Source organism: Rhipicephalus microplus, chromosome 3 (assembly GCF_043290135.1).
Source record: "Rhipicephalus microplus isolate Deutch F79 chromosome 3, USDA_Rmic, whole genome shotgun sequence".
NCBI lineage: Eukaryota > Metazoa > Arthropoda > Arachnida > Ixodida > Ixodidae > Rhipicephalus > Rhipicephalus microplus.
In genome coordinates, this window is record NC_134702.1 from 33,883,035 (window position 1) to 33,908,852 (window position 25,818).

Genomic DNA, 25,818 nt, shown 5'->3' on the forward strand with positions numbered 1-25,818 from the left:
CAGGAGTGTGAAAGAGAGGCGGTAAAAGCCTATAGTCTAGCCAGGAACAACCGGATTCCCAGCAGCTCTCACTCGCTCGCTGGATTTCATGCTGACTGGTTGTGCCCCCGCGATCTCTGACGACAGCGCAGCTCTGGCCGAATGGCTCGCCCTACGCCATCTCCTGACGCCGACAAGAGCTCTCGCCGAGAGGTGCCCCGTCCTCGGACTCCTGCGACCGTGTCCATCTGTTTTATTTTCTCCCTACTCCTGGGTGTCGCTGTCCCTGTGCCCGGCTCTCTCCTTCCCCCTCTCTCTATCTCTATACCTTCTAATCCTATCCTGTTAATCTCTTCTTTACCCCCACCTCTCGTGAGCTACTTTTGAGGTGCCCTCCCCCTGGGAGACAGTTGCGGGGCTCACTTTTATCTTCTTTTCATTTAAGATCCACTTACTACTACCACCAGCTCTGCTGTGACCCCAAGGTGGTTAAAGTATTATTTTTTTGAGTGGAGGAGGCGGCTCTCAGGCGAAGCCGCGCGCCGCCATCTTGCCATAGGCAGAAAGCGCGCCTTCCGCAACTCAAGCGGCTGCGGCCGCACAGATGTTTCAGATGTTCGCCGGTGTTGTATAGCGTCCGGACGTTGTAATAGATGCATCGCGCATTTCTTAGGGCTACATAGGTCAAGCGACAGAGTTTTTTTTTTCGGATAATGTTTCAGTTGTGAGTGTCATATTTGAAGCTTGATGAGAACTGTATGCCGGAACACATGCATGTTGATAGCTCTCAACCTGTATTCACATCTCACGGTCATTCTTTTTTTTTCCTAACGGATTTTTTAAGGACCAAAATGTTCGAAGTACTTCAGGGTGTGCTGTTGAACACTTGTGTCATTAGATGGCGGGATGAGTGGTAGCGAAAACACAGTGATCACACATGTTCGAGGCACTTGTCAAATTGTTACAACCGGACTGGACTGTGACCAACAACAGAATCGAAAGTTGGGCTAGTTGGATATGCATGTTATAACTGTCCGTTGAAGCGCACGAACAAGCGCTTGTCCTCCCTTCCTTTCTGTTTATTCGTGCGCTTGAAGTGACAGTTGTGACCAACAAGTTGACCTACTGGGGCTTGGTGGATCTCTAAAACACCTGCGATGTCCACTGAACACATCCTTGTGCTTGTTGATACCAGTGCAGGGGTAAGCGAGTGGGAAAATAACACACCGGTAACTATTCGTTGAAATTAAATAGGCAGATTTGGGTGCACGTTAAAGAACCCCGGGTGGTCGAAATTTCTGGAGCCCTCCACTACGATGTCTCTAATAATCATATGACGGTTTTGGGATGTTAAACCCAACTAATCAATCAATCAATCAATCAATCAATCAATCCATCAATCAATCAATCAGTCAATCAATCAAATTAAATAGGCGCCTCCATCATTTCATTTTTATTACAGGTAGCGGTGTAGCCAGAATAACTCACAGTGCACGACACGGACGAAGTAAGTGTGCTGTGAGCTATTACAGATCTTCGCCCAATAGTCCGGCGATAAACCTTGCGTATAGTCAAAAATGTTTTTTTTTTTCGGGGGGGGGGGGGGGATATTGTTGTTTTCAGTAAGGGCACCCCCTTGAAATCACCATTTTTCGCTCTCTATGCCATGGCGAAAAACATTTCGGGGGGATGGATGGGAGGGGGGGTACGGGTCCTGTGTGCCAACTTAAAGCTACGCCTTTGCTTTTTAGTGGCGTTAATTAGGTGCTTAACTCGCCACCACGAGAGTTGTTAACATTGTTTAGGCAACGCATAAACAACTGTCTATTTTTTTACATTCGTGCCTCTTATTTTGTTATTTGAAGTGCAGTGAAAAAAAAAACAGTGTCTGAACTGTGCAATGTTTGTGGTGCAACTACCTGCAGAGAAAGCAGTCATAACCGAGGTATACTCGTGCGTTTATTTGTATTCAACTTGAAGATGTGAGAGTTGCATCGACTACGCTCCAGCTCTTACCAAAAAAAAAAATGGTTTGTGTTTCCTAAGGAGAACTAAACAGTTCCAGAAGGAAATTCTGGCACAGAAAACTTGTAGTGAACCAGAAGAGCGAGGATTCATCATCAAGCTAAAATAAAAGGATCAAGAATTAAAAGCTCATTTATGAGAGTGGGGCAGGGGGCTCACTTTAGTTTTCCCTCATACATAAATCTTTTTTTTTTCGATGAGCATATCATATTCTACATGTGAAGCTTGGTACACCAACCCACTTTTATATTCCACGCATAGAAAGTGGTCGAAATCTACTTATGCATAAGATTCCGTCATAGGAAGAAGAAAATAAACACGACAATGAATGCCGAGAAAGTGAGCTCAGCTTTCACGAGATATCATTTAAAAAAAAAACCAGTGCTACACACCATTTGTCGGTGTGCATACTTGCAAGAAAAACGCTTAAAGAAACAAAATAAGTCTATTGTATTCTTGTTTGCCATTTGACTTCTTATTTTTGAATATTTACCACTTAATGCCTCCATAACCGTTAAAAATCACGGCAGAAAAAAGTGGTGGGCGCACTTTGGCCAGCGTATCTTGCGTATGGCAAGATGGCCGCCACGGCTTCACTGCACCCCATTGGTATGTATAGGCAGCCTCCACTCCAGCAAGATTTATTTAAACCTCCTTGTGTGACCCAGCCTTACCCAACTATGTGCAAGTTGTACTAATCTCTTTGTACGGACTTACTCAATCACACCGCTTCCCAAGTATAGCGTACGTAGAAGCAGCGGGTGCCACAAACCAAGGGCAACCTAACAATGAGCTCTCGAACGTCAAGAACAATTAAGGCTACGCAGTACGTGCTGCTTGACGTAACACAACTTCGTGAATAACCTTCCTTTCCAGACCCTCACTTTTCGAGGTGAGCGAGCTGGCGAGAATCCAGCTTTCAACGTAAACGCGAAATACCCTAGTTAAAATGGAAAACGACTGTGGGAGCTAATTATCTGAAAGTCGTATTCCAAGTGCACAACAATCTGCCGACATGTGTCCGCCACGGCGGTACAGTGATTATGGTGACTACGGTGACATTCGGGCTGCTGACCCGAATGTCACGGTTACGATTCTAATCCCGTTTCGATGAAGACAGATTGCTGGAGGCCAGAGTTCTTTCTGGGTGATCAGCGAGAGCTTAAAAAAAGAAAAAAAAACTTCACTATGGTGGACCTCATGATCATATTGTGGTTTTTACCCGTAAGATCGCATATGTCATTATTATTCTGCTGACTCATCGAAGATGCAACTCGATCAATGACGTGTAAATAGGACGTGCAGTGACATTGGTGCAGCGAAGACATCCAGCGAACGTAGTTTTCAGGACGTATGCTAATGGATAGAACTTATACGAAAAGAAAATGCGCACTCATACAGTAAAATGTCCCCACAACAAAACGTTTAGAACTTCATTCAATGAAGTGTGACAATAGGGGGTGTTTCACGTAACAAGAACCAAAAACCTTTAAAAAAAGCGGTTTCTCTATTGACGTGGCGCTCCTTAGTTCTTTTTTTTTTCGCAAGGTCAGATAGACAAAAATTTTAATATTATCTTTAGGGTCAAGTGTGATCTTCACTTTGTCTGGACGGCATTACTAAACGACCTATCCAGAACGAGCGCTCTGTCATTTTCTGTAGGTCCGCTCGGCCATTTCTTCGTGACTGATCGAGTTTTTAACAGTGGAGGTAATTAAGCCTGTGATAGTCCGAAAAAATATTATCATCGTCATGAATCGACACGATCTTTATTTGTCCTATTCTTCGCCTTCTGTTTCGCTCCCGGAACGAGTGCTCTGATTTATTCCTGCGTGAAATGCAATAATTCTGACGGGTGAGGGAATGGGTTTATATAGAAAAAAGAAAGACAGGCAGGAAAATGTAGAACAACGGAGGCAGAAATAAACACAAAGAGCAAGAGCTGAAAAGAAAGAGATAAAAAATAGAAAAACAAATAACATGACAGCAAATAAAAGAGAGCGATAATACAAGAAAGGGAAAGACGGCAGAGACAGAGATAGAAAAAAAGCAGTGAGAAATAAAGAGAGATATATAAAGATAGAAAACGCGAGGACGAGAAATGAAAAAAAAATTAACCGAGAGAAAAAGAAAGGAAAAGAAATCATCACAGGCAAAAAAAGAAAAGAAAAAAAACCAAAAGATAAAGGCGAAAAGACGAGAGGAAGACCACCCAGCTCCCCACTTTCTTCGGGCTTGCCACAATGGCTTTTTTTTTTTTTTTGGCAGTGTATAGGGCTTCACATCTAAAGCGAAAACCTCATTAGTATACGAGATTTCGTGGAAGGTGATATTTAGTACATAATTAAGAGGATCGCTATTCTGCTCATCGACACTGTCGAGGAAACCACTTTGCACCTTTACGGAACATTTACCGTGTTTATGTGTGACTAACACCCTTACACCCCTGAAAAAAAGGGGCGTTTGTACGAAGCAAAACACCCATAACACGTGGTGTTGCTGATCTTACAACGGGCTTTTTTTTTCCCGAGAAACATAAATGCTACCAGTGAAGGAAGACTAATTTGCGTCAGCATTGACGGATCAAATACAACGCACAGATATACCACCCGAACACCAAAATTGGCGTGCGCAGAGTTCCCCTTCGAGGGAAAGGGGGCCAAATGTTGATCGCAGGGCACCACCCAAATTAAGTGAAAATATGGGGCCTGTCCCCGCCTCTCTTGACACCAAGGCTATGTTATATGTTACATATAACATAGCCTATGTTCCTAACATAGTTCCTATGTTATACCACTCCCCTCCTGCTATTCTCCATCTCGCCTTTACTTCCCTTTCTTACCCCCATGCTATATAATGATATTCTATACTTTGCGATGTTCCCTTCTCCTTTCGATCATCCTCCTGAACCTCACTTTCTTTTCTCACCCTCTTACTATACGCTATGTACTATACAAGGTTATGCTATGCTCAGCGTGCCTGGATAGCCAAGTGGTTTCGACCGCTCGCCTTCGGATCGTTGGTACGCAGGTTCGATATATTCGACCGTTCCAGCGACTATAGGCGGCGCAACGGTACGTCGTAATGGTGGACGAGACGGTGATGTTAGAGCACCGCACCGTGCGTTAGAGTGTACTAGAAGTGTTGAGTGGCGTGACCGCGCCTCGCTGCTTGATGCCTTCCACGTTGCCCGTAGCGGCGGCGCTGCAGTCGAATAGTACTGAAAGAGCCGCGCGGCGCGCGCAGGAACTGCTATGCGTTCCGGCTTCTGCGGTGCGCTTTTTGATGCAGATTTCTTCGTACCTGCCCACCATTCATGCCTAGTACATGATGTCATAACCCTTGAAGTATGGAATGCCAATCTACTGAATTTGAGCTCCATAAAAGTCCTTGTGAGAGATCGAAAATTATTTAGAAAGGGCGTGTCTTATTCTGATTTCTTTTCTCAACTTTTTCTTCGTCGAGCAGACGTCTACATTAACAAGATTAACTGAGTCGATTTATTGGAAGTTAGCTGCGCTCGGAAAGCTGTGAGATGAAAAAAAATATTGTGTCAAACGCACGCAGAGCCAAGAGGCTGTAAGTACAGGGGCGAGGAAGGGAATCTGAACCCCATACACCATGAAATGTTTTCGTAATTTAACTTTTCGGGGTATACTAAAATATTTACACGTATTCACAGCGACAACCAATTGCCAAAGTTAGTCGTTCTGCACTCCCATCACCTCAAAAAAAAAAAAAAAAATCCTGGGTAGCCTTGCGCCGAACTTTTACAGTTGGTGAAGCTGAATATAGCGTGCCTCTGTACTAATGCGCACGGTAAATTATAGACTAATGCGCACGGTAAATTATAGGTTTTCGACAGTATGAGGTCTCAAAACAAGTTCAAGTGTAATGTAGTTGGACAAAAAATGCACGGCGAAATAGCGGCTGTTCTCAGGGGCATTGCATGGATATAGTTAAGGGGGTGGTGGCGTGTCACTTAAATGCGTGTACTTGTGGATATATATATATATAGATGAAATAGATGATCAGAGTTTCTTCCGGCTACCGTAATAAAAGATATAAACTTCGAAAATAGTGATAGGAAACAAAACAATAAAATATTTATTTAATCCTAACAGTTTCGGCTGGTGGACCAGCCTTCTTCGGAGGATGTAAGTGAAATGATACAAGTTCCCGTAGCAGAGGGTCACCCTCACAGTAAAGACCCTCCAAAAAAAAAGAAAGAGAGAAAAAGACAAGCGGGCGAACGAGGTAGCAACAGACAACAAGAAGCAGAAGAAGGAGAGGAACTAGAAAGGAGCGACGGAGAGCCGCCGGAAACGAGCGGGTAATTCTGGCATTGTTACTGGGTATAGGTAAGACGCGCCGCCAGCGGAGGCGACCAAGAAAACGGAAAAATGTGGAACATGTTGCCGCTTACTCGCATCCCACACATGGATCGAGTTTAAGTTCACGTGGTTCGGCGGCTGGCCCGTGGCATCGGGCCACACACACACACACACACAAGAAGCATACGACCCGCTCCAGCTTTCGGAATATAATGGCCACGTTGGAAAGCTAATGTGCCCTCTCCCCCTCCCTCCACCTGCCCTCTCTTGCAGAAAAATGTACAACCAGTCATACTGAAAATAAATAAATGGGTATTCTTGTAAAGGATGAAAATATATAAAAATAAATAATACTAAAAAAGTACTCAGAAATGAAAATAAAGTCTAATAATACTAACACAGTTATGTTAGTATTATTAGACTTTATTTTCATTACCCGCAATTACCCGCTCGTTTCCGGCGGCTCTCCGTCGCTCCTTTCTAGTTCCTCTCCTTCTTCTGCTTCTTGTTGTCTGTTGCTACCTCGTTCGCCCGCTTGTCTTTTTCTCTCTTTCTTTTTTTTTGGAGGGTCTTTAAACTGTGAGGGTGACCCTCTGCTACGGGAACTTGTATCATTTCACTTACATCCTCCGAAGAAGGCTGGTCCACCAGCCGAAAGTGTTAGGATTAAATAAATATTTTAGTGTTTTGTTTCCTATACTGCACTATTCTCGAAGTTTATATATATATATATATATATATATATATTTCCCAACAGTTTCGGGAGGGGACCTCCCTTCATCAGGGGATGAAGGGAAGTCCCCTCCCGAAACTGTTGGGAAATAAATATATTTATCCTTGTTGACAACGCTCCCGTTGTGCCATATCCCATACCTTCACGAAGACTAACTGGCCCATTGAATTATTACTCCCACTATATATATATATATATATATATATATATATATATATATATATATATATATATATATATATATATATATATATATATATATATATATATATACGTGTGTGTGTGTGTGTGTGTGTGTTTGTGTGCATGTGTGTTTACTGTGTACATATACAAGTTATGCACCAATGCCTGCCTACGCTTTTGACGCATAATATAATATTAGGAAAGCAGTACAATTGAAGCTCTCGATACAAAATGAGAACTGGTTACAGTGAATTTACGTAGAGTAACAGACGGGCTATATACTATACAACTGGCACTCTTTAATATGTTCAAGATAACCCCTTTCACATAGAGTTCTTGACTAGGAGGTACAGGCGTTCTTTCAGCTCGGTTCCCTGGCTCGGCCTCCTGGAGCTTGCATAAAAGAAGCAAAGTGAGCGCGAAAGCACGCGGCTAAAACAAGAAAACCTTTCAAAAAAGCATTAACTATTATCTTCAGCAAAACCGAGATGATAAAACTAAGTCATCACCGATATTAATGTGGTGACAACATTACTTATAATCGAGTTTCTCATGAAACAATCGAGGGCGTGGGGACTTATATCAGAAAGAGTGCTCTGGATATAGAAACTGCCAACAAAACGAGCGTATGATCTATTCGCGGTTTTGATACTTCCCTTTTTGTAGCTCGCCAGTAGCCACTTATGATGTAGCACCGCTCAAAGCGCTGCTTGAGTGAAAAGTTAGGCGGATCCGTGCAAATTCTGATTGTACTACATGTTTTTTTTTTTTTTTTTGTCGGCAGGCTCTTGAAACAGTGAATGTCCCGATGCAATTTCTGCGTGTCTGCAATTTCTGCGTGTCTGCATTAAAAGCGCTAAAAACAAGCAAATACACGCTTTCGCGGGCTACTCGCGCGCGCTCCCAATGCAGACGGTTGTGAGATCTTCAGCACCATGCGACCCGTTCATTAGTTCATGACTACTGAGAGACCGAACTATACGTCACTGACTGGGTCGCGGATTGTCGCCGCGTGACAGCTTCGGTGCACGGCTGCACGGCGCCGCCTGCGTTGCCGGGATCACCGAATAGTCCTTGCCAAGAATTTCTCTCTGTACTTCTTTTCACTCCCATCAGAGTTACTGCAACTCGATGCGCGTGTTCCGCGAGTGAATATTAAAATGGTTACAAGAAATCAAATTTCACTAGTTGAGAGATTTGCTATCATTAAGAATCTTTGTACAGCAGAACCGCGTTATTCTATTCTACTTCTTCATATGCTTGGTTCCAAATCTGTCATTATCACCGTCAGACTATCAGACTATCCAATAATATTTGATAGTCTGATCTCTTGCGCGTTAAGCATTTTTATTTGTTGGATGTTTCACTGTTATAACAGTGTAAATTTCGAGTGGTTCTTGGCTTAATATGTCTTAACCGGAAACATCCCGCGGCACGGTTCTTGGCGCATCAACCTTTGTGGGTGAGCTCCATGAGGAAGAGGACATCATCATTATCATCATCATCATAATTATAATCATCGTCATCGTCATCATCGTCATCGCCATCATTGTCGGTGTAGTCGTCGTCGTCTTCCTCGAGCTGCGCGCGAGAACTCGAGCTTCGTGAGGTGATGAAGAAGTCGTAGCACGCGAGAAGCGAGCGTCGTGTCGGCTTCCTCAATGACGGACTCGAACACTTCCTCACAAGTCGGTGCACCGAGCCCCGCGGCTCCCCCAGCGAGGCCCAATTCCGCCGTTGCCGCCGTACTGTAAGCTACCTCTCTCGTCGTATGCTTGGGGGCAGCCGTTTGGAGTGTCGTGTAGCTGGACTGCATGTGCTTCCGTGGCAATCTAAGCTCAGTGAGCTTGTGCCCTTCACCACATAATCGTTCGTTTGCTGCGTTACACTGTTAGAGGGACAATGGAAAGACAAGATTCGGATGCCCGCAATATAGTTGTCTGTTTTTTTCATAAACCTTAGGAAGGCGACTAAAGTTAGAATAACAGTTATCACATAAACTTGAACAGTAAAAAAGAAATGTGTGATTATCTGATTACAAAGGTACAATATAATGAACACGTTTGCTGGCTTCTGGTATAAGGTTGCCCCGCCGCGGTGGTCTAGTGGCTAAGGTACTCGGCTGCTGACCCGCAGGTCGCGGGTTCAATTCCCGGCTGCGGCGGCTGCATTTCCGATGGAGGCGGAAATGTTGTAGGCCCGTGTGCTCAGATTAGGGTGCACGTTAAAGAACCCCAGGTGGTCGAAATTTCCGGAGCCCTCCACTTCGGCGTCTCTCATAATAATATGGTGGTTTTGGGACGTTAAACCCCACAAATCAATCAATCAATCAATTCTGGTATAAGGTTAATATATTTTGGGTTAATACCTTCATAAACAAGACTCCTTCGCCTCAGAAGCCGTTACACGCTTTTATTCTTCTAACTAAGCTGTAATGATATCATTAACCTCCAACATCGCATAGATGACAACGCGTGATCTGTTTTTTAGGCGACGTTTTCTGTGCCAACCTGTATTCACCCCGTATACGTGGTGATGCTTGTTAAGCGTTATTCTTTCTCTCTCGTTTTTTTTCCACTAGGAAACCATACTTTCATGTGATCCTTTGGAGTAAAAAACAAGGTCACCAAAGTTAACTGGGTCACTTCAGTCTTTGTTCACACTAACTACGGGGGCAACCCACATAGACACGAGTTGTCCATATTTTGCTCAATACCGCTGTAACAAGCCACTGCGCCATTCAGCAGTTGAGCCGTTTAAGCTTGGCAAAACTACGGCATTGTACGCACAACACTGGGTACTTACGTGCCTTAGAAAGCTGGCATGTGCCAAGCCGCTCCTAGCATAGCGTAGCCATGCATAGCAAGAGGGTGGGAAAGGGATGCGAATCTGAGGAGAGAAGGGAGGAGGGAGAGGTGCAACATTCTTGTACATGGAAGCAAGATATGGAAAGGAAGCCGAGGTTGTGGAGAGGACTGATGATAGAGTGTGGAGGAGGAGGAGGAGGATGTGTGAGGTTAAACCATAAGATAGCCATGTACAGTATAGCGTAGCACGGGGTGGCAAAGAGATAATAGTCCGAGTTTGTCGTGTTGTCCTATGAACTTATACGAACGGTTTTCGATCGACATACACGAACAGTCTGAATTGCCACTATATTGCACTGAAACGTCCGCTTCCATCTGTCTGCGCTGACCAGTATAAAAAAAGGTCTATTGAACCAGTAGAGCTTTCTTTCTCAATTGTTAGCTCGGTCATCTACGTCTTGCGCATGCGTGTAGGGCCTTTCTTTTTGTACGTGTGCAGGCTGGAAATTCCGTGGGAGTGCCTCGCTCTGGTGGTGATTGTGGCGGTAGGCCTGTGCGTGGGCTTGTCGGTGGCGGTGCACGCGCTGTGGACGCGCTACTCCGACCACGGTTCCCGGGGGGCGGCCGAGGCCCGGCTGTCCAGCAGCGGCGACTTCCGCTCCTACGCGGCCGCAACCGACGCCGTTCAATGCGCGCCCGTCACAAGGTGTGTGCGCGCTTTTGCTGCACACACTCAAAGTGGTTCTAAGAGAGAAACGAAGAGAAAAGTGAGCCCCGTAACTGTCTGCTTCAGGGAGCGACACCTTAGCAGTAGCTCACAAGGGATGGGGGTGAGGAGGGATTAAATAAAGGTGTAGGAATAGAGGTGTAGAGAGAAAGAAAGAGAGATTAAGTAAGCGTGAGAGCGACGACATATCGAGGGGATAGAAGAGATAAGAAAGATGGAAACATGGTCACAGAAGTCCGAGGACGGGGCAACACTTGCGAGAGCTCTTGTCAGCGTCAGGAGATGACGTAGAGCAAGTCCAGTCGGTCAGAGCTACACTGTCGTCGGAGGTCGGCGTTAGGAAATGACGTAGGGCGAGCCCAGTCGACCAGAGCTACGCTGACGTCGGAGATCGCGAGGGCACAACCGGTCGGCACGTAATCCAGCGAGCGAGTTTTTGCTGCACGTCAAGAGGCATACGCTATCTAGAAAGCTGGCATTGACGTAACTGAAATTGCCATGTTGGAGACCGCATGGTAGGATGCAAAGATCGCATGCAGGTTTTCTAATAGCGAAGCAGTTTATGCCAGCCGCCTGTTGTAATCTGTGAACAACAAAACGACGACGACGACAACAACAAGAACAACAACAACAACAACAACAACAAAACATTATCATAATCATCATGAATGTGCACGCACTATCTCCGTCCTCGTTCATCTTCCACTTCTCTCCCAGAACACGTGCGCCTATTGGCCCGGTGCGGGATGTAATAACTCTCAAGTGAAAGATCTAGTGCATAGATAAACGAAATAGATAAAAGGAGGGAAAGAAAGAGATGGACATTCTTGGGAAAAAAAATTCTTGACGAGTTAACATTCCAACCTCTTCATCCACGATCTGAAGACATCCTCTTTATCCACCATCAAAAACACCCCACAAACCAAAAAACCCATGTCAAGAGTGTTTCGAAACACCAAAAAAACCTATGACAATGGTATTTGGTTGATCAAAACACCCTTATTGTAGGGCGATATAGACATACCAAAGCAGCCTTAAGGGTGCAAACTGCTTTACACGGTGGACTTCCCAAGACTTACTGAAAAATAAGATGCAACCCAGAGATTAATAAGGATGTCGCCTCTAAACATCCTCGTATTTTCTTTGTTTTTTTTTATTCTATCGACACCTATTTTTTTTAATCACATGCAGGTTCATCTTTGAGCGCAACGGGTCGGTGGCAGACGCGGCGATTGCGACGTTCCTTTGCGCATGCGTCGTGCTGCCCCACGCTGTCGGCATCGGTGGCGGATTCATTGCGCTCATCTACGACAGGTGGCGTATCCTTTCTCTATCCGACGTCACCTATAGGTGTGCCCGTTGTCCCCCAAACTGAAAGCAACGTGCATCGCAGGAAGGAGAACGCGACGCACGTTCTGGATGCCCGCGAGGTGGCCCCCTTGGCAGCCAGGCCGGACATGTTCATTCAGAACACGGAGGAGGCGGTCGTCGGTAAGAGATAGTCTGCCACGACGCTCTGATTGAGCAGCTGACGTAGTAGGGAAAAGCAACGTGTACACTTCATGAAAACAAACACTGCAGAGGAACACGACTTCGCGATTCGACGAAAGGATACAGGGAACAACACACAGAGCAGGCACGTGACTCCCTGTCTTATTCTCTGTGTCCTGTTTTCAACGCGCTAAGTCTCCCCGTGGGTCTATACCTGCTCGCCCAGTACACCACTCTACTTTGATGGAACACGAAGCATAAGTGCCGCGTTTCTTGTGTCTGTCTTCTAGAGGTGTGCGTGCACTGTGTTTGTCATGTGATGACGAACCAACAAGCGCGAGAGAAGGAAAAAGAGGGGGATTCGGTACCGCAATCTGCGGGTAAGCGAACGAGTACTATAACCACCTGACAACCGTTACGGGTGGTTTTAACCTGCTTTTAACTGTAGTATAGTAGCTTTGACATTATTTGTGTGGTATTAAACTGGATGAAAAACCAACTTGCCGAAGGTAGGGACATAACCTACAACCTTAATTCTGATAACGGGTCTGGTGCTTTACTAATTGAGCTTCAGCGGCTGCCACTTTCCCGTATGTTTTATTGAGTATCTATGTTTCTGTAATAACAGGAGGGTCAGCCGGTGCCTCTCGGACACGTCATCAGAAGGTTGTAGGTTCCGACTCTACCAGCAGCTAGTTGATCTTTCGTACACTACAGTGCCTCTCCATTTAATGTCGTTACAAACCATTTTTCATAATCAGCAAGTGCGCTTCTCTGCACTACATATTTGCCCAACGAATGCCGGCACCTGTCACGTTTCAGGTGGCGACGAGGTCCTATACTTGCACCGGCTGGGGCCTATCTATCATGCGTATTTATGCTGAGAGAGCCAACTATATACACTTCCCACGTCATTGGAGAGACGAAGTGCCCCTCAAACGCGCTGTTCGCAATAAATGTCTCGCCGCCGTTAGTTGGGCAAAGCTGCATAGCAGAAAAGCTCGGTTTACTATGGGATGTTGTCAACTGTAGTTCGTGACGTGTTATGACGGCGTTGATCGCGCAAACTCGTGAATAGACTAGCTCAGTCGCGGACCGACCCCCGAGTGCGAGTCTTGAGTGAGCCCGACTCAGTATAGCTGAGCTCGAATGAGCCCAAGTGCAGGACATACATACTTAATGACATGCTTCGGCCGCAATGTAAAGGAACACACACAACGTAAATGAACACTCAACGACAAGCGCAAGTGTTGCTTTAATTTGTGTGTGTTCCTTTACATTGCGACCGAAGCATGCCATTGAGCAAGTACAAACTAGGCCAATAATCAGTATTGTTAGGACAAATTTTGTGAGTTTGTCTGGGTCAGTTTCACTTACTTTGTCGACGCGCAGTGCAGCTTTTAGGATTTATGATACCGTACGTAGTGACACGCGTACATAAAAATACTTGCATTACACTTCGTATACCTGTCGTTTTCCGGCTCGAAGGTGTGCTTGGTATATATTTAAAAACAAGAAAAGAATTTTGATCAATCAGACGTGAAAACGAGGGATATGTTTGCTAGATTTGAATCTACAGGGGAAAGAAAAAAAGAATTGCATGTTTGGGATAGCTCATAATTTATCGATACTTCTCTAGCGCGAACTGCAGAGGCAAGAAACAAACAAAATTGTGACACACTCAATCGCTAACGATATTCTGACAGATGAGCTGTTTAACTTTTTGTTGCGCCGGGTAGTGCGAACAGATGTCATTGTCGTGAACCTTCACGCGCTCTCTCCGTTGACATCCTGCCCCGCCGCGGTGGTCTAGTGGCTAAGGTACTCGGCTGCTGACCCGCAGGTCGCGGGTTCAAATCCCGGCTGTGGCGGCTGCGTTTCCGATGGAGGCGGAAATGCTGTAGGCCCGTGTGCTCAGATTTGGGTGCACGTTAAAGAACCCCAGGTAGTCAAAATTTCCGGAGCCCTCCACTACGGCGTCTCTCATAATCATACGGTGGTTTTGGGACGTTAAACCCCACATATCAATAAATCGATCCGTTGACATCCTCACCATCTCGCTTCGTTTCCAGATCACGTGTGTCGATTTAACCGACGTGGGGCTGCAGTAACTTGATTTGCGAGATAATTAGTACACAGAGATTAGAGAAAGATAGAAGCAAGAAGAGATAAATTTTTTGGCAAGGCGGGGTTCAAACCCCCCGTGCCCACGATCCGCAGGCGAGCGTTGTAACTACTCGGCTGTCCGGGCACCATAGCAGGGCACAGCTTAACATTGTACTGTACGATATAGCAAGGACGTTGGAAAAGGAGTTTCAGGTGAACAGCACAGATGTGAAAGTTAGGAGGAGGAATAGCTAGAAAAGTAGGGAAAGGAGAGAAGCACAGCATAAAAACAAAGGAGAGAGACAGAAATAGAGAAAATAAAATAAAAAAAATAAATTAATGGAGAGATAAAGGCAAGAAAGAGAAAAAGCCACGATATGATTATGTTTTTGAAGGACTCAGTCAAGCGAAACAAATGAAGTAATAGAAATAAACAGAGACCAAAAGTAAAGAAATGAAAAATACAGAAAGAATACGGGAAAAGAGAGCAATAGAGATTAAGAAGTAGAAAAGGCCGCCTGCGCTTCCTTCATGGTTGACATTACTAGTGCAAAGCTGCCTTGATTCTTTTATTTTTTTACACAATGGTGGCGTGTCAGACAACTGGAAAGGTAGTAGAAAGCAGAAAATAAATGTTTTACCTTATTTCACAGCAGTAAGATAATGCTTAACGCCTATAATTTCTGCAGGTGACTCATTGAATAGCTGTTTGTAACTCGTGTGCAATGTCTGTGTCATATAACTCGGGCGCCGGCTATTACGCCGGTGTATATCGAGCAAAAATTCACGCAGCAGCGGTCAAGAGAACAATAGAGGAGCTTGTGTCAGATGAAGCATAGCGCAAGTGGCGGTGAATTGACTCTCTTCATTCACGATGTGTAAATGTGTCTTAGATAACTAAATGACAAAAATATCTGCATGTTTTCAATAAACAATAACCACACACGAACCCATATAGGCGGACCTTGGCAGTCTCGAAGAATCTGCTCGGCAACTGTAAGTGCCTTGAAAGCTTGCTTCTTTGCATTAATGATCTTTGTGTGGAGAAGCCAAACAACGGTGCTTTCTCTTCAGCCACGTTCGAAAAGCTGCATAAAATCTTGTTTGTTGCAGTCCTGCTCATTTTTTGCTTTCATATTACAAGATGTCACACTCTGAAGCCAATTGAAACGATTCTAAAGCAGCCTACACAAACTCAATCTGCCAACACGCCATTTCGAATTTAAAGGGGCCTTGCAACACTTTTTAAGTATGGTCAGAAAACGCTGCTGATCGGTAGTAGAGGCTGCCGATAACACGCGAGCCAAATATTATAGCGAAGCATGTGGCATGGAATTCACAAAAAAAATTATTAAATTGGCAAAAAATTTTCTATTCTCTCAACAAAGGACAGAAGACACTAAAAAATCACTCGTACAAAGCCCATCTATCAGCCATTGGCTGATTATGGCGCGCTCGGTTGTTACAGAGATCGCCGCGGGAGGCCGCGACTTGTCCACGCGTGCGCGCGTGATCACACTAAAAAAACCGCGCATTCAAAGAAAGATGTGCTCAAGGTCACGAGGCGCGGGTGACCTATCTTATTATTCCTCCCTGCTTAGCTTCCAGCACTGTCGTCGGGACCATAGAAGAGACTCATGCGATTGCAGCGGGTGACAAATCTTTGTAACTCCGCTCGTACTGGGCGGATTCTTACAATTTTTGCGGCATTGAATTCGTAAGACAACAAGCTCTTCTAGTGAATTTATTTCATGGTTACTTGAAAAAGTGTATCAGGGCCCCTTTAATAATGATGATTGTTGACATCCCAAAACCGTCATATGATTATATAGGAGACGACGTAGTAGAGGGCTTCGAATATTGAGACTACCTAAGTTTTTTTGTTTTTAACGTGCACCTAAATCTAACCACACTGGCCTCAATCACTTTCGCCTACATCGAAAATGTGGCCGGGATCTGATCCCGCGACCGGTGGGTTTTGCAGCCGAGTGCCTTAGTCACTAGACCACCGTGGCGGGTCTTTTTCAAATTTACACGTTGCTTCATCCACTCGATGACAAAACTGTTTTTCACGGCAGGTGGCCGTGCGGTGGCTGTTCCTGGCGTGGTTCACGGCCTGGGCGAACTGCACCGGCGCTTCGGCCGTTTACCGTGGGCCGAGCTTTTCACGCCCGCGGTGAACCTCGCGCGATTCGGGTTCCCCGTGGGTCCCGAGCTCGCCGCGGCCCTGGCCGGCGCCCAGACCATGTTTGACACAAACCTGCGGGCCCGGGCTCACTTCTGGAACGACGTCTCCAACATGCCCTACCGGGAAGGGGAGACGCTCAAGCAGCCTTTTCTGGCCGACGCCCTGGAGGCTATCGCCAACGACAGCGCCACCGCTTTCTATAACGGCAGAATCGCCAAGGCTCTCGTCAGAGACCTGAGGAGCATCGGTAAGGAATCAAGAGTTCCGCAACGACCACAAACATTGCTCGCTTGAAAATGTTGAACGTACGCACGCCATTATAGCAGCGTGTGTCGTGTAGTCCACACGACATGGTAAAAGTGTGAGAACTATCTCGTAAAGTGATGCCAAGGCATGATGTGAAAATATGTTCTGAATCGCTAAATGAATAATGAGCTTGGGACTCTTGAAAAACAAAAAGGTCATCCAAGGCAAATCGCATCAGTTGGCAAACAAGCGCCGCTGATGTTGGCCACCGAGTGTGAAACTCAAACATAACATTCTTGTCGGCAGTAGCGCTGTCGTCGTCTGGCGGGGTGACCTTCCTACCAATACGCAATGCTAACTTTGCCAAGAATTCACAAGAAGCAGCATTAAGCGTTTTAGGCCATGACTAAAGAAATGGATCAGCACGTTGCACCAGGATGAGCATCTTTGGCTAGTGAGATGCCACTCAGTTTACCCAGTTGGTACGAAGCTATCCAGCAACCTGTCGGACAAAACCTGGGCTGCTTCACTTCCCCATCATTTAACTATACCGTGCAACTAAGTCAGCTTACCACTGAGCCTTGCCATCTCAGCTCAACCCTTACAGGCCAATGATCTGCACGTTTGATATCAGTCGCCACATTTACTCTACCGCACATAAATCTCCGTGACGGGCTCCCGTTCTGCATGTATAAGACGTGGTAAAAACATTCGTCAGATTAAAAAGCTATAATTTAGAAGGTATTTTTTTAAACATATGTACAATCAAGGTGCACTCTTGCCATCGTGCACTGTATAAAATCTAAATGAATAACATCGGCCTGCGCGTCCTATGCGCGAGTGAAAGCACGCAAGAGCTGTAAGTGGAGAGAACCTTCATTGTTGCGCGAAGGAGACGAACACATGGCTCATACCCTACAGTACGTTCTGTGGTCTCACCTTTTCCTTTGCGTCAAAGCGATAGACAGCATGAAGGTCGCTTCTCTCTCTGGAGCGGCCATGTTCTCTTACGCCAGCGATTACGCCAGATCAGATCCTAGAGGAAGTAGCTGGTAGGCTATATCGTATAACAAACCATTCAGTTGCTATCGCAATCAATAAAAGACAGCAAACAAGTAACTAGAACAGGCACCCACGGCACGGGCAGCGTCGAAACGGCCACCGTTGGTGAAAGGTCAGGGTTCTCCGAAACGGCTCAATGCGGGACGACTGGTTCGAACGCCGCAGTGAGTTATTCCTTTGCGTCAAAACGATAGACATCCTGGAGGTTGCTTCTCTCTCTGGAGCGGCCATGTTCTCTTACGCCAGCGATTACGCCAGATCAGATCTTAGAGGAAGTAGTTGGTAGCCTGTTTCGTATAACATCCCAATTTGTTGCTATCGCAGTCATTGGCATGTCGTTAAGTCGAAATTGACTTTTTTTTTGCGTCTTGCATCCACGCTGCTCGCAGGTGGCATCCTGACGCAGCGTGACCTTCGATCGTACATCTCCAAGTGGCGAGCGCCCGTCGAGTCCGAGCTGGTCGACGGCTCGCGGCTCCAGAGCGCACCCGCTCCCAGCTCGGGTCCCGTGCTGCTGTACGCGGCCGCACTGCTCAACCACATGGGCGCTCCGCACTCTCAAGAGCTGCTCTTCCACCGCATGGTCGAGAGCTTCAAGTACGCGTACGCCAAGTTCAACGAGCTCTCCGACGAGGACTTCGTAAACCTATCCGCGGTATGCACTCCTGCGTTCATCCGTGTTTAGAGTGTACGAATACTGCTGGTAAACCTACTAGCTAAGCATCTAGATGGTTGGCCGCCAAGATGTAGGTGTCGTGGTAGACCAACTGGACTAGCCAACAAACTAGATGGTTGACCGACACAATGTAGGTCTGGTGGTAGACCAACTGGCCCGACGGACTGTCCGTATGTGTGTGTTCAGAGTGTTGCATAAATAGTTAGGCTTTAGCGCAGAGCTATCATTTCACAGCACGTTCAGTTTAGCTTCAGCTCTTGCAAATATTGCTTATGATATATATATATATATATATATATATATATATATATATATATATATATATATATATATATATATATATATATATATATATATATATATATATATATATGACGTATGAAGCGATGATTGGTAAAAGCCGAGAAAGAAGAAGTGAGATAGAATGAACATGGGGTATGAGCCAAGCCACGTCACCCAGTCATCGTAGCGTCACACAAGTCGGCGGGATGAAGACCTGGCCACCGCTCGTCAGCCACACATCATTCACGAAGCCACCGGCAATACGCCTCAACTGAATATCGACCACAGAAGAGGTGATCTCAAGCGCAAGCAGTTACCGGCATCATGGCAGAACCATCGACCGACCTTCCCATCCGCAAGTACACCGGAGCAGTGGACGATGGACCTGTACAGGACTGGTTCGACCTGTTCGAGCTCCACGCTACCGCTGCATCTTGGTCGGAACGGGAGATGGTTACGAACTTCAGCGACTATGTCACCGGTGAGGCATTTAAGTTTTACGTCACCCACATATTCGACAACGACGAGTCTTGGCAAAAGATAAAAGAAGGAATGATCATCTGGTTTCAAGACTATAATAAAGATTCGATTAGCCCACGCACTCTCAGTGCATTCAAACTCAGTCATCGCAGTCATAAGCAGCCTTCACGCACTCGAGTACAGAGCATGAATGTACAATTCCCGTCAGGTGAAGTTAGCCACATGCTCACGGAAAGACCACGTGGTCGTGTTCCCAACCTTCCACCTGGTTCCTCATCCGCGGATATATCACCAATGCTCAACTCACTGCTGCATAAAAGAATTGAATCCGCTATTGATGACCGAGATGCATTTAATACCTCATGCCGCATGCGTACTTTGCAAACTGACTTGGCATTCAGCTCAGCAGTGCCACAAAGACAGAAGCATTCACAATCAGCATCTTGTGAAGGAAAGTCTTCTGCAGAAGCGTCTAGTGTTAATCAATTACAAGATCGAAGTGACGTGAATACAGTATGCAACCTCACTGCCAACAATGAAAACAAAAGCACAGGTGTGACTTCTGATGACACAAGTAATCTTCAGGCAACCACCAACAATGAACGATTTATGAATACAGAAGATTCAAGTGCACGAAACCCCGCACATTGTTTTATGCCGGAAACATCTGCATTGGTTCACGTCGTAGAAGCCTGCGAAGGACTTGCTAAGAATCCTGAAACAGCACGATCAATGTCACACCGCAAGCAAGTCGACGAAACAAAGAAACTACAACGCCAACGTATACATCAACATTGTCAACGACGAAAGGAAACCTCATCAAAACCACTTTTAAGGCTCAAAGAACATTGCAAAAAGACCCATCGTCGTGGATACATTCTCCACCAAAGATCAAGAATGTGCCTTTCATCAAACAATCTGCGACATCGCCATAGGAAAATCTCCAAAAGCCACAAAAGCACCCCTTGTACTCGGCAGAAACACAGGCAGCACCCAATCAACCTCGATCAACGCGCACGCAAGCTGCCTGCGCGACCTGTGCCACGACGAAGAATTTCATGCCTACGATATCCGAACTATCCATTCTGCAAGGCGTTCGAACCTCGTTTGTTCTTCACAAGAATGCCAGCTGCGATTTCCGCTATCTCCACATCCAAAGCATTGTTGTGTTATCCAGGACGCAACCATCAGCCTCGCCCACCAGAACTCCTGCGTTAACCGGACTGCTGCACTCTTTCCTGAAGTTTTGCGAGGTTACGGAACACCACGGGGCCATGAAACCAATTGTGCATTTTGACATTTGTGACTTCTCAACCTCTCCTTGTGTACTTTTCCTTGTTCGTAATCCATGCCTTCTTTCGGGGGGCGGGGGAATCGTGTGACGTATGAAGCGATGATTGGTAAAAGCCGAGAAAGAAGAAGTGAGATAGAATGAACATGGGGTATGAGCCAGGCCACGTCACCCAGTCATCGTAGCGTCACACACACACACACACACACACACACACACACACACACACACACACACACACACACACACACACACACACACACACACACACACACACACACACACACACACACACACACACACACACACACACACACACACACACACACACACACACACACACACACACACACACACACACACACACACACACACACACACACACACACACACACACACACACACACACACACACACACACACACACACACACACACACACACACACACACACACACACACACACACACACACACACACACACACACACACACACACACACACACACACACACACACACACACACACACACACACACATATATATATATATATATATATATATATATATATATATATATATATATATGTGTGTGTGTGTGTGTGTGTGTGTCACACAGGTCCCGTTAATTAGCGAGGCGATCGCCGGGCTAATTCCAAGGGCCGAAGTATCGGCCCCCCGAACCGCACCACGAAAGCGTGGACAATTTAGAAGTGGTCCTTTTTGGCGCGCCAGCGGACGCCGGCTGTGGCCCAAAGAACAAGTCGGAGCCGAGAGTTGATAAACAAACAAAATTATATTCTCAATAATGGCAGATCGAAAACAATACACAATAATGCACACTCCACAATAGTTGCATACAATATGTCACCAATCAAACAACGTACTACACAGTACAATCAGCCACACTCGAAACAATGGACACAGACAACAATACGCACTACAATGCAGTCACATGCATGGAACCACCAATACACTTAAAGACTAAAGAGATAGGAAACCTATTCAGTCCAAAGTTCTTGGAACAAAAGTCTGGATGATACTCTTCCGAGAATCACTCACTCAAAGTCCAGCGTTGTTGTCGTTCCGCTGCCCCTTGAAGTTTCTCATCCAGGAAACCTCGCGTCTTCAGTTGGCCTCTCCCCAAGCTTCAAACTTCTTCGCCGGAAACACGTCGGCTTCACACACGCAGCTGTTGCCACGCGTCTTCGCTCGATAGCGGTAAACATACGCTCTTGCCTGTAGCTCGAGCCTTCACCCTTCAGGTAGAAATCCTCTTCTTCTCCTGTTTTGTCACTACGGACAAAACCTTCGCCGACTACACGGCGGAATCCCTACGCGCTCTGCCGCTAACTTCCGTCTTCTCCTGATTTGCCCCTACGGACAAAACCTTCGCCGACTACACGGCGGAATCCCTACGCGCTCTGGCGCTAACTTCCGTCTTCTCCTGCTCTCTCGTCTCGGCCGCTCGATTAAATACCTTCCGCGCGAAATTCCAGAAGGTTCTCGTCATTTTGTCGGCACAATACGCAGCGAAGGCTGGGGAGAGTGCGAGACGGTTCGAATGCCCTCCGCGTCAAATGACTCAACTCGGCATGACCACGCCTCTTTCGTTCTAGAAATTTCGAGGGCTTGCTCGGCCGCCGATGTGGGTTGAGGAGGTTCGTTGGCGAAGCCACGCTTCCGAGGGGAGAGCGCGCGCCCAGGGAGCCTTGGATGTTTGTTTTTTTTTCTTTTGACCTCCCAGTGTCTCTCCCGCGCGTTATCGCAAGAATTTGGCGGCGCGCCCATTTTTAGCGCTCGTTTTGTGACAATATATATATATATATATATATATATATAGTCTTTTAGTATGTCTATATTTTCAGATTTAGCACTGTTCATGGTCGTGCTCAAGTAACTGTCTCTACGTACAGTCGATGTAAAAAGTTTATGGACCGTCAGCTGGGGGAATACTTGGAATTGCCTTATTACTGCCCACGGTCAAAGCGCACAGCACATGTTGCTTGCCTGTTTGAAAACAGGCTAGAAATCTAATCTCCCGGATGCCTGCCAAAGAAGCGGAAATATTTAGGTTTTTGTAGTTTCTCTTGGTCTCAAAAATTTTGAAGCGAAATGTACCTACTAGCCGTGTTTCTGTGACCCCTTGTGGCGGTGACACGCTTCCAATAGCTGTAAAAAAATTGTGTATACAGACATGTCATATTAACCAGTTTTGAAACAAAATGCTTATATCGTCGTCAATACATCGTTTTTTTTTTCAAGCTACTATGGCAAAGAGAGTACAAACTATACAGTTGGTGTCTCCTGCGTTCTTTGTTAATGTGCAGGTTCACAGCGCTAAAAATACTCGACACAATTTACCACCGCACCTCAATATCAAAATAATGAGATGCCATCGTACAATAAATTTTACCGTAGGCGACGCTTCGACGGAGACAAGTCCACTTTCCGGCTCGAGCTGGATCAAGCTGGCCCAGCTCGAGCTGCTCGAGCTGGCCCGGCAAAACACGCGTGCGTACCGTGGAGGCATTGTTGATTCTACGATGCGACACGACATTTCTTAAACAGCTCACGGAGCTGCTTTATATAGACGGTTTCAAGATTGCAAGCGTTGTGCCCCAAAAACAACTTCCGGTCACCTCATTTACCAGATCGTAACGTCAAAACTGAAACTACGTCTTCATGTTCTTTCAAGAGTAAAAAAAAATCTATTATTTTTTCAGAACAAAAGAACGTGCGTAATGTTCCCGGTAATCTCTTAGAGTTTTCAGGTAGCTCAAAAGAACATTTATTTGAATATATTTTGCCAAACGATGGAAGGAAAGTGTAGAAAATCAGCAGGTTATTTTCGAACACTTTTCTTGCCCACCTACGCTATTCGGGCATATCGGTGGACTAAACCGGAAGTCTTCAAGGGTCTGTATACATGCGCGAGCCTTGTTTTGTCCTCCCGGTTGCCTCGCAGAGCATGCGCAGCATCACGTCGGTGGAGCACGTGCGGCGCACGTTGAGCCTCATCGACGACCAGCGCACGTACGACGACCCCCGCCACTACGGCCTACACCGCCTCGGTCGCATGCAGCACGGCTCATCGCACTTTGCCTTCCTAGGCTCGGCGGGCGACGCCGTCTCCATGACGGGCTCCCTCGGAGAGCAGTACGTGTCGAGACTTACTATGCGAAGGAGTATCTTATAACGTACCAACTTTTTGATTGGCGAGTAAATACTTGTGAAAGACTTTGAAACGTTGATGGCATCTTTGTAAGGTTATTTATTCGTTTATTTATTTTGCTTGTCAGTCACGTACCTTTCGACTTGAAATGCATGATTTAACTTCAGGAAAGTGTATGCAACGGGTTCCACAAAGAACACACACACACACACACACACACACACACACACACACACACACACACACACACACACACACACACACACGCACACGCGCTCACGCACACACACACACGCACACGCGCTCACGCACAAACACACACACGCGCGCGCGCGCACACATGCACGCACACGCACGCTCACATGCACACACACACGTGCGCGCACACACACACACACACACACACGCACGCACACGCGCGCACGCACACACACACGCGCTCACGCGCGCGCACACATGCACGCACACGCACGCTCACATGCACATACACACGCGCGCACACGCACATACACACACACACACATGCACACACACGCACGCGCACACACACACGCACACACGCGCGCGCGCACACATGTACACACGCACGCAGACATGCACACACACACACGCACTCACACACGCGCGCACGCGCACACGCACGCACGCACGATGCTCCATGAAATGAGCTAACACGACGGCTACCCCTCCCATGAACTTGATGGGGTATATGTTAATTTAAACGTGGTATAGTGTCAGTCAGCGCCGCCAGTATACATATGACGGCGAGTGTGGAACACTCTTCTTCTGCCTGTTGGCGTGACGTAGCACGTGATCTTGTAACGAAATGGTATTTATGGTGAGCTGCACAGCCTTATTATCAAACGAATTATAGGTTGCACGAGCAGCAACACAAGGAAACACACAGAGACGTATTTCGCTGCATCTCGCAACGTCGCAAATTTGTTCTGTTCCCAGTTTCGGCGCCCGGTGCGTGTCCCCGACGTTGGGCGTGGTGCTGAACAACCACATGTCCGAGTTCACGCTACCGCGGCCCCCGATGCCGGGCTACCAGCCCAACGAGAACAACTACATCGAGCCCGGCAAGCGGCCCGTGACCGCCATGGCTCCCGGCTTGCTCGTCGACCGCCGGGGCGATGTGCAGCTCGTCATAGGAGCGTCGGGGGGCTCGCGCATCGTCAGCTCGGCCGCTTCTGTGAGTTGTGTGCATAAATTACCATTTTACGAGTGAGTGTCCCTGCCGACCATGCCAAGCCACTGTTCTGTAGTTTTAAACCAAACAAACAGTACTACGGTAGACGTATGTGCATGAAAATGGTTAGCTTGTGCATTCGACGTTTCAAGACCTCAGTACTTCACGTCACGATATGCAAAAAGAAAGCACTCGTTTAACAGCCCAAGGGTGCTTACCAGCGCAAGCGACAGGGCAGGAGGGGACAGGAGAAGAGACGAGACAGAGCACTCTGTCTCGTCTCTTCTCCTGTCCCCTCCTGCCCTGTCGTTTGCGCTGGTAAGCACCCTTTATGATGTTATACCAACACACCCAATCCCACTGTCTCTTGAGTAACAGCCCAAGATTGGGGTGCCGATATCTTACGTCAAATCGTATTTACACCGAGTCTCATGTAGCCAAAGTTAGCCAAGTCGTTATTTGTTTAATGTTATATGTACCCTACATTGGTCTCTCGGCTGGCTGCAAAATGACAGAGGTGATTGGTTTTCAGAAGCGCCTCTATTTAGCGTCTCTATTTAAGCACCAAACGCTTTTAGCTAAACGTTGTCGGCAGCCTTCGCGTGATGTTGATCCAAAATGCAGCTCCGTTAGCAACCCGGGAACACCAACGAGTTCATTCGGCCATCGTTGGGAGAACGAAACGAGACATCCGGGCAATCCGCATGAAAGTTAGAATGCTGAATCTGTCTGTCCGCTCTTCACAGAGGACCGTGATACCCAAATATACTATGAAGGAACGCTCCGTCAAAGTTATTATTATTAGTATTATTTTTTAGTAGACGCAGCTGTTGTCTTGATTC

At 46.5% G+C, this 25,818-nt stretch overlaps 1 protein-coding gene across 1 annotated transcript in view; it reads left to right on the top strand.

Annotated features, from left to right (window-relative positions):
• The first annotated feature begins 8,915 nt into the window (after positions 1-8,915).
• The window catches only part of LOC119161928 (uncharacterized), a 40,972-nt gene continuing 24,069 nt past the window's right edge, over positions 8,916-25,818 (top strand). The window contains exons 1-7 of the mRNA XM_075887818.1: positions 8,916-9,004; positions 10,561-10,767; positions 11,980-12,102; positions 12,182-12,279; positions 16,464-16,820; positions 23,578-23,768; positions 24,742-24,979. Coding sequence (XP_075743933.1) covers positions 8,916-9,004; positions 10,561-10,767; positions 11,980-12,102; positions 12,182-12,279; positions 16,464-16,820; positions 23,578-23,768; positions 24,742-24,979 — 1,303 coding nt within the window. The remainder of the gene's footprint in view (positions 9,005-10,560; positions 10,768-11,979; positions 12,103-12,181; positions 12,280-16,463; positions 16,821-23,577; positions 23,769-24,741; positions 24,980-25,818) is intronic.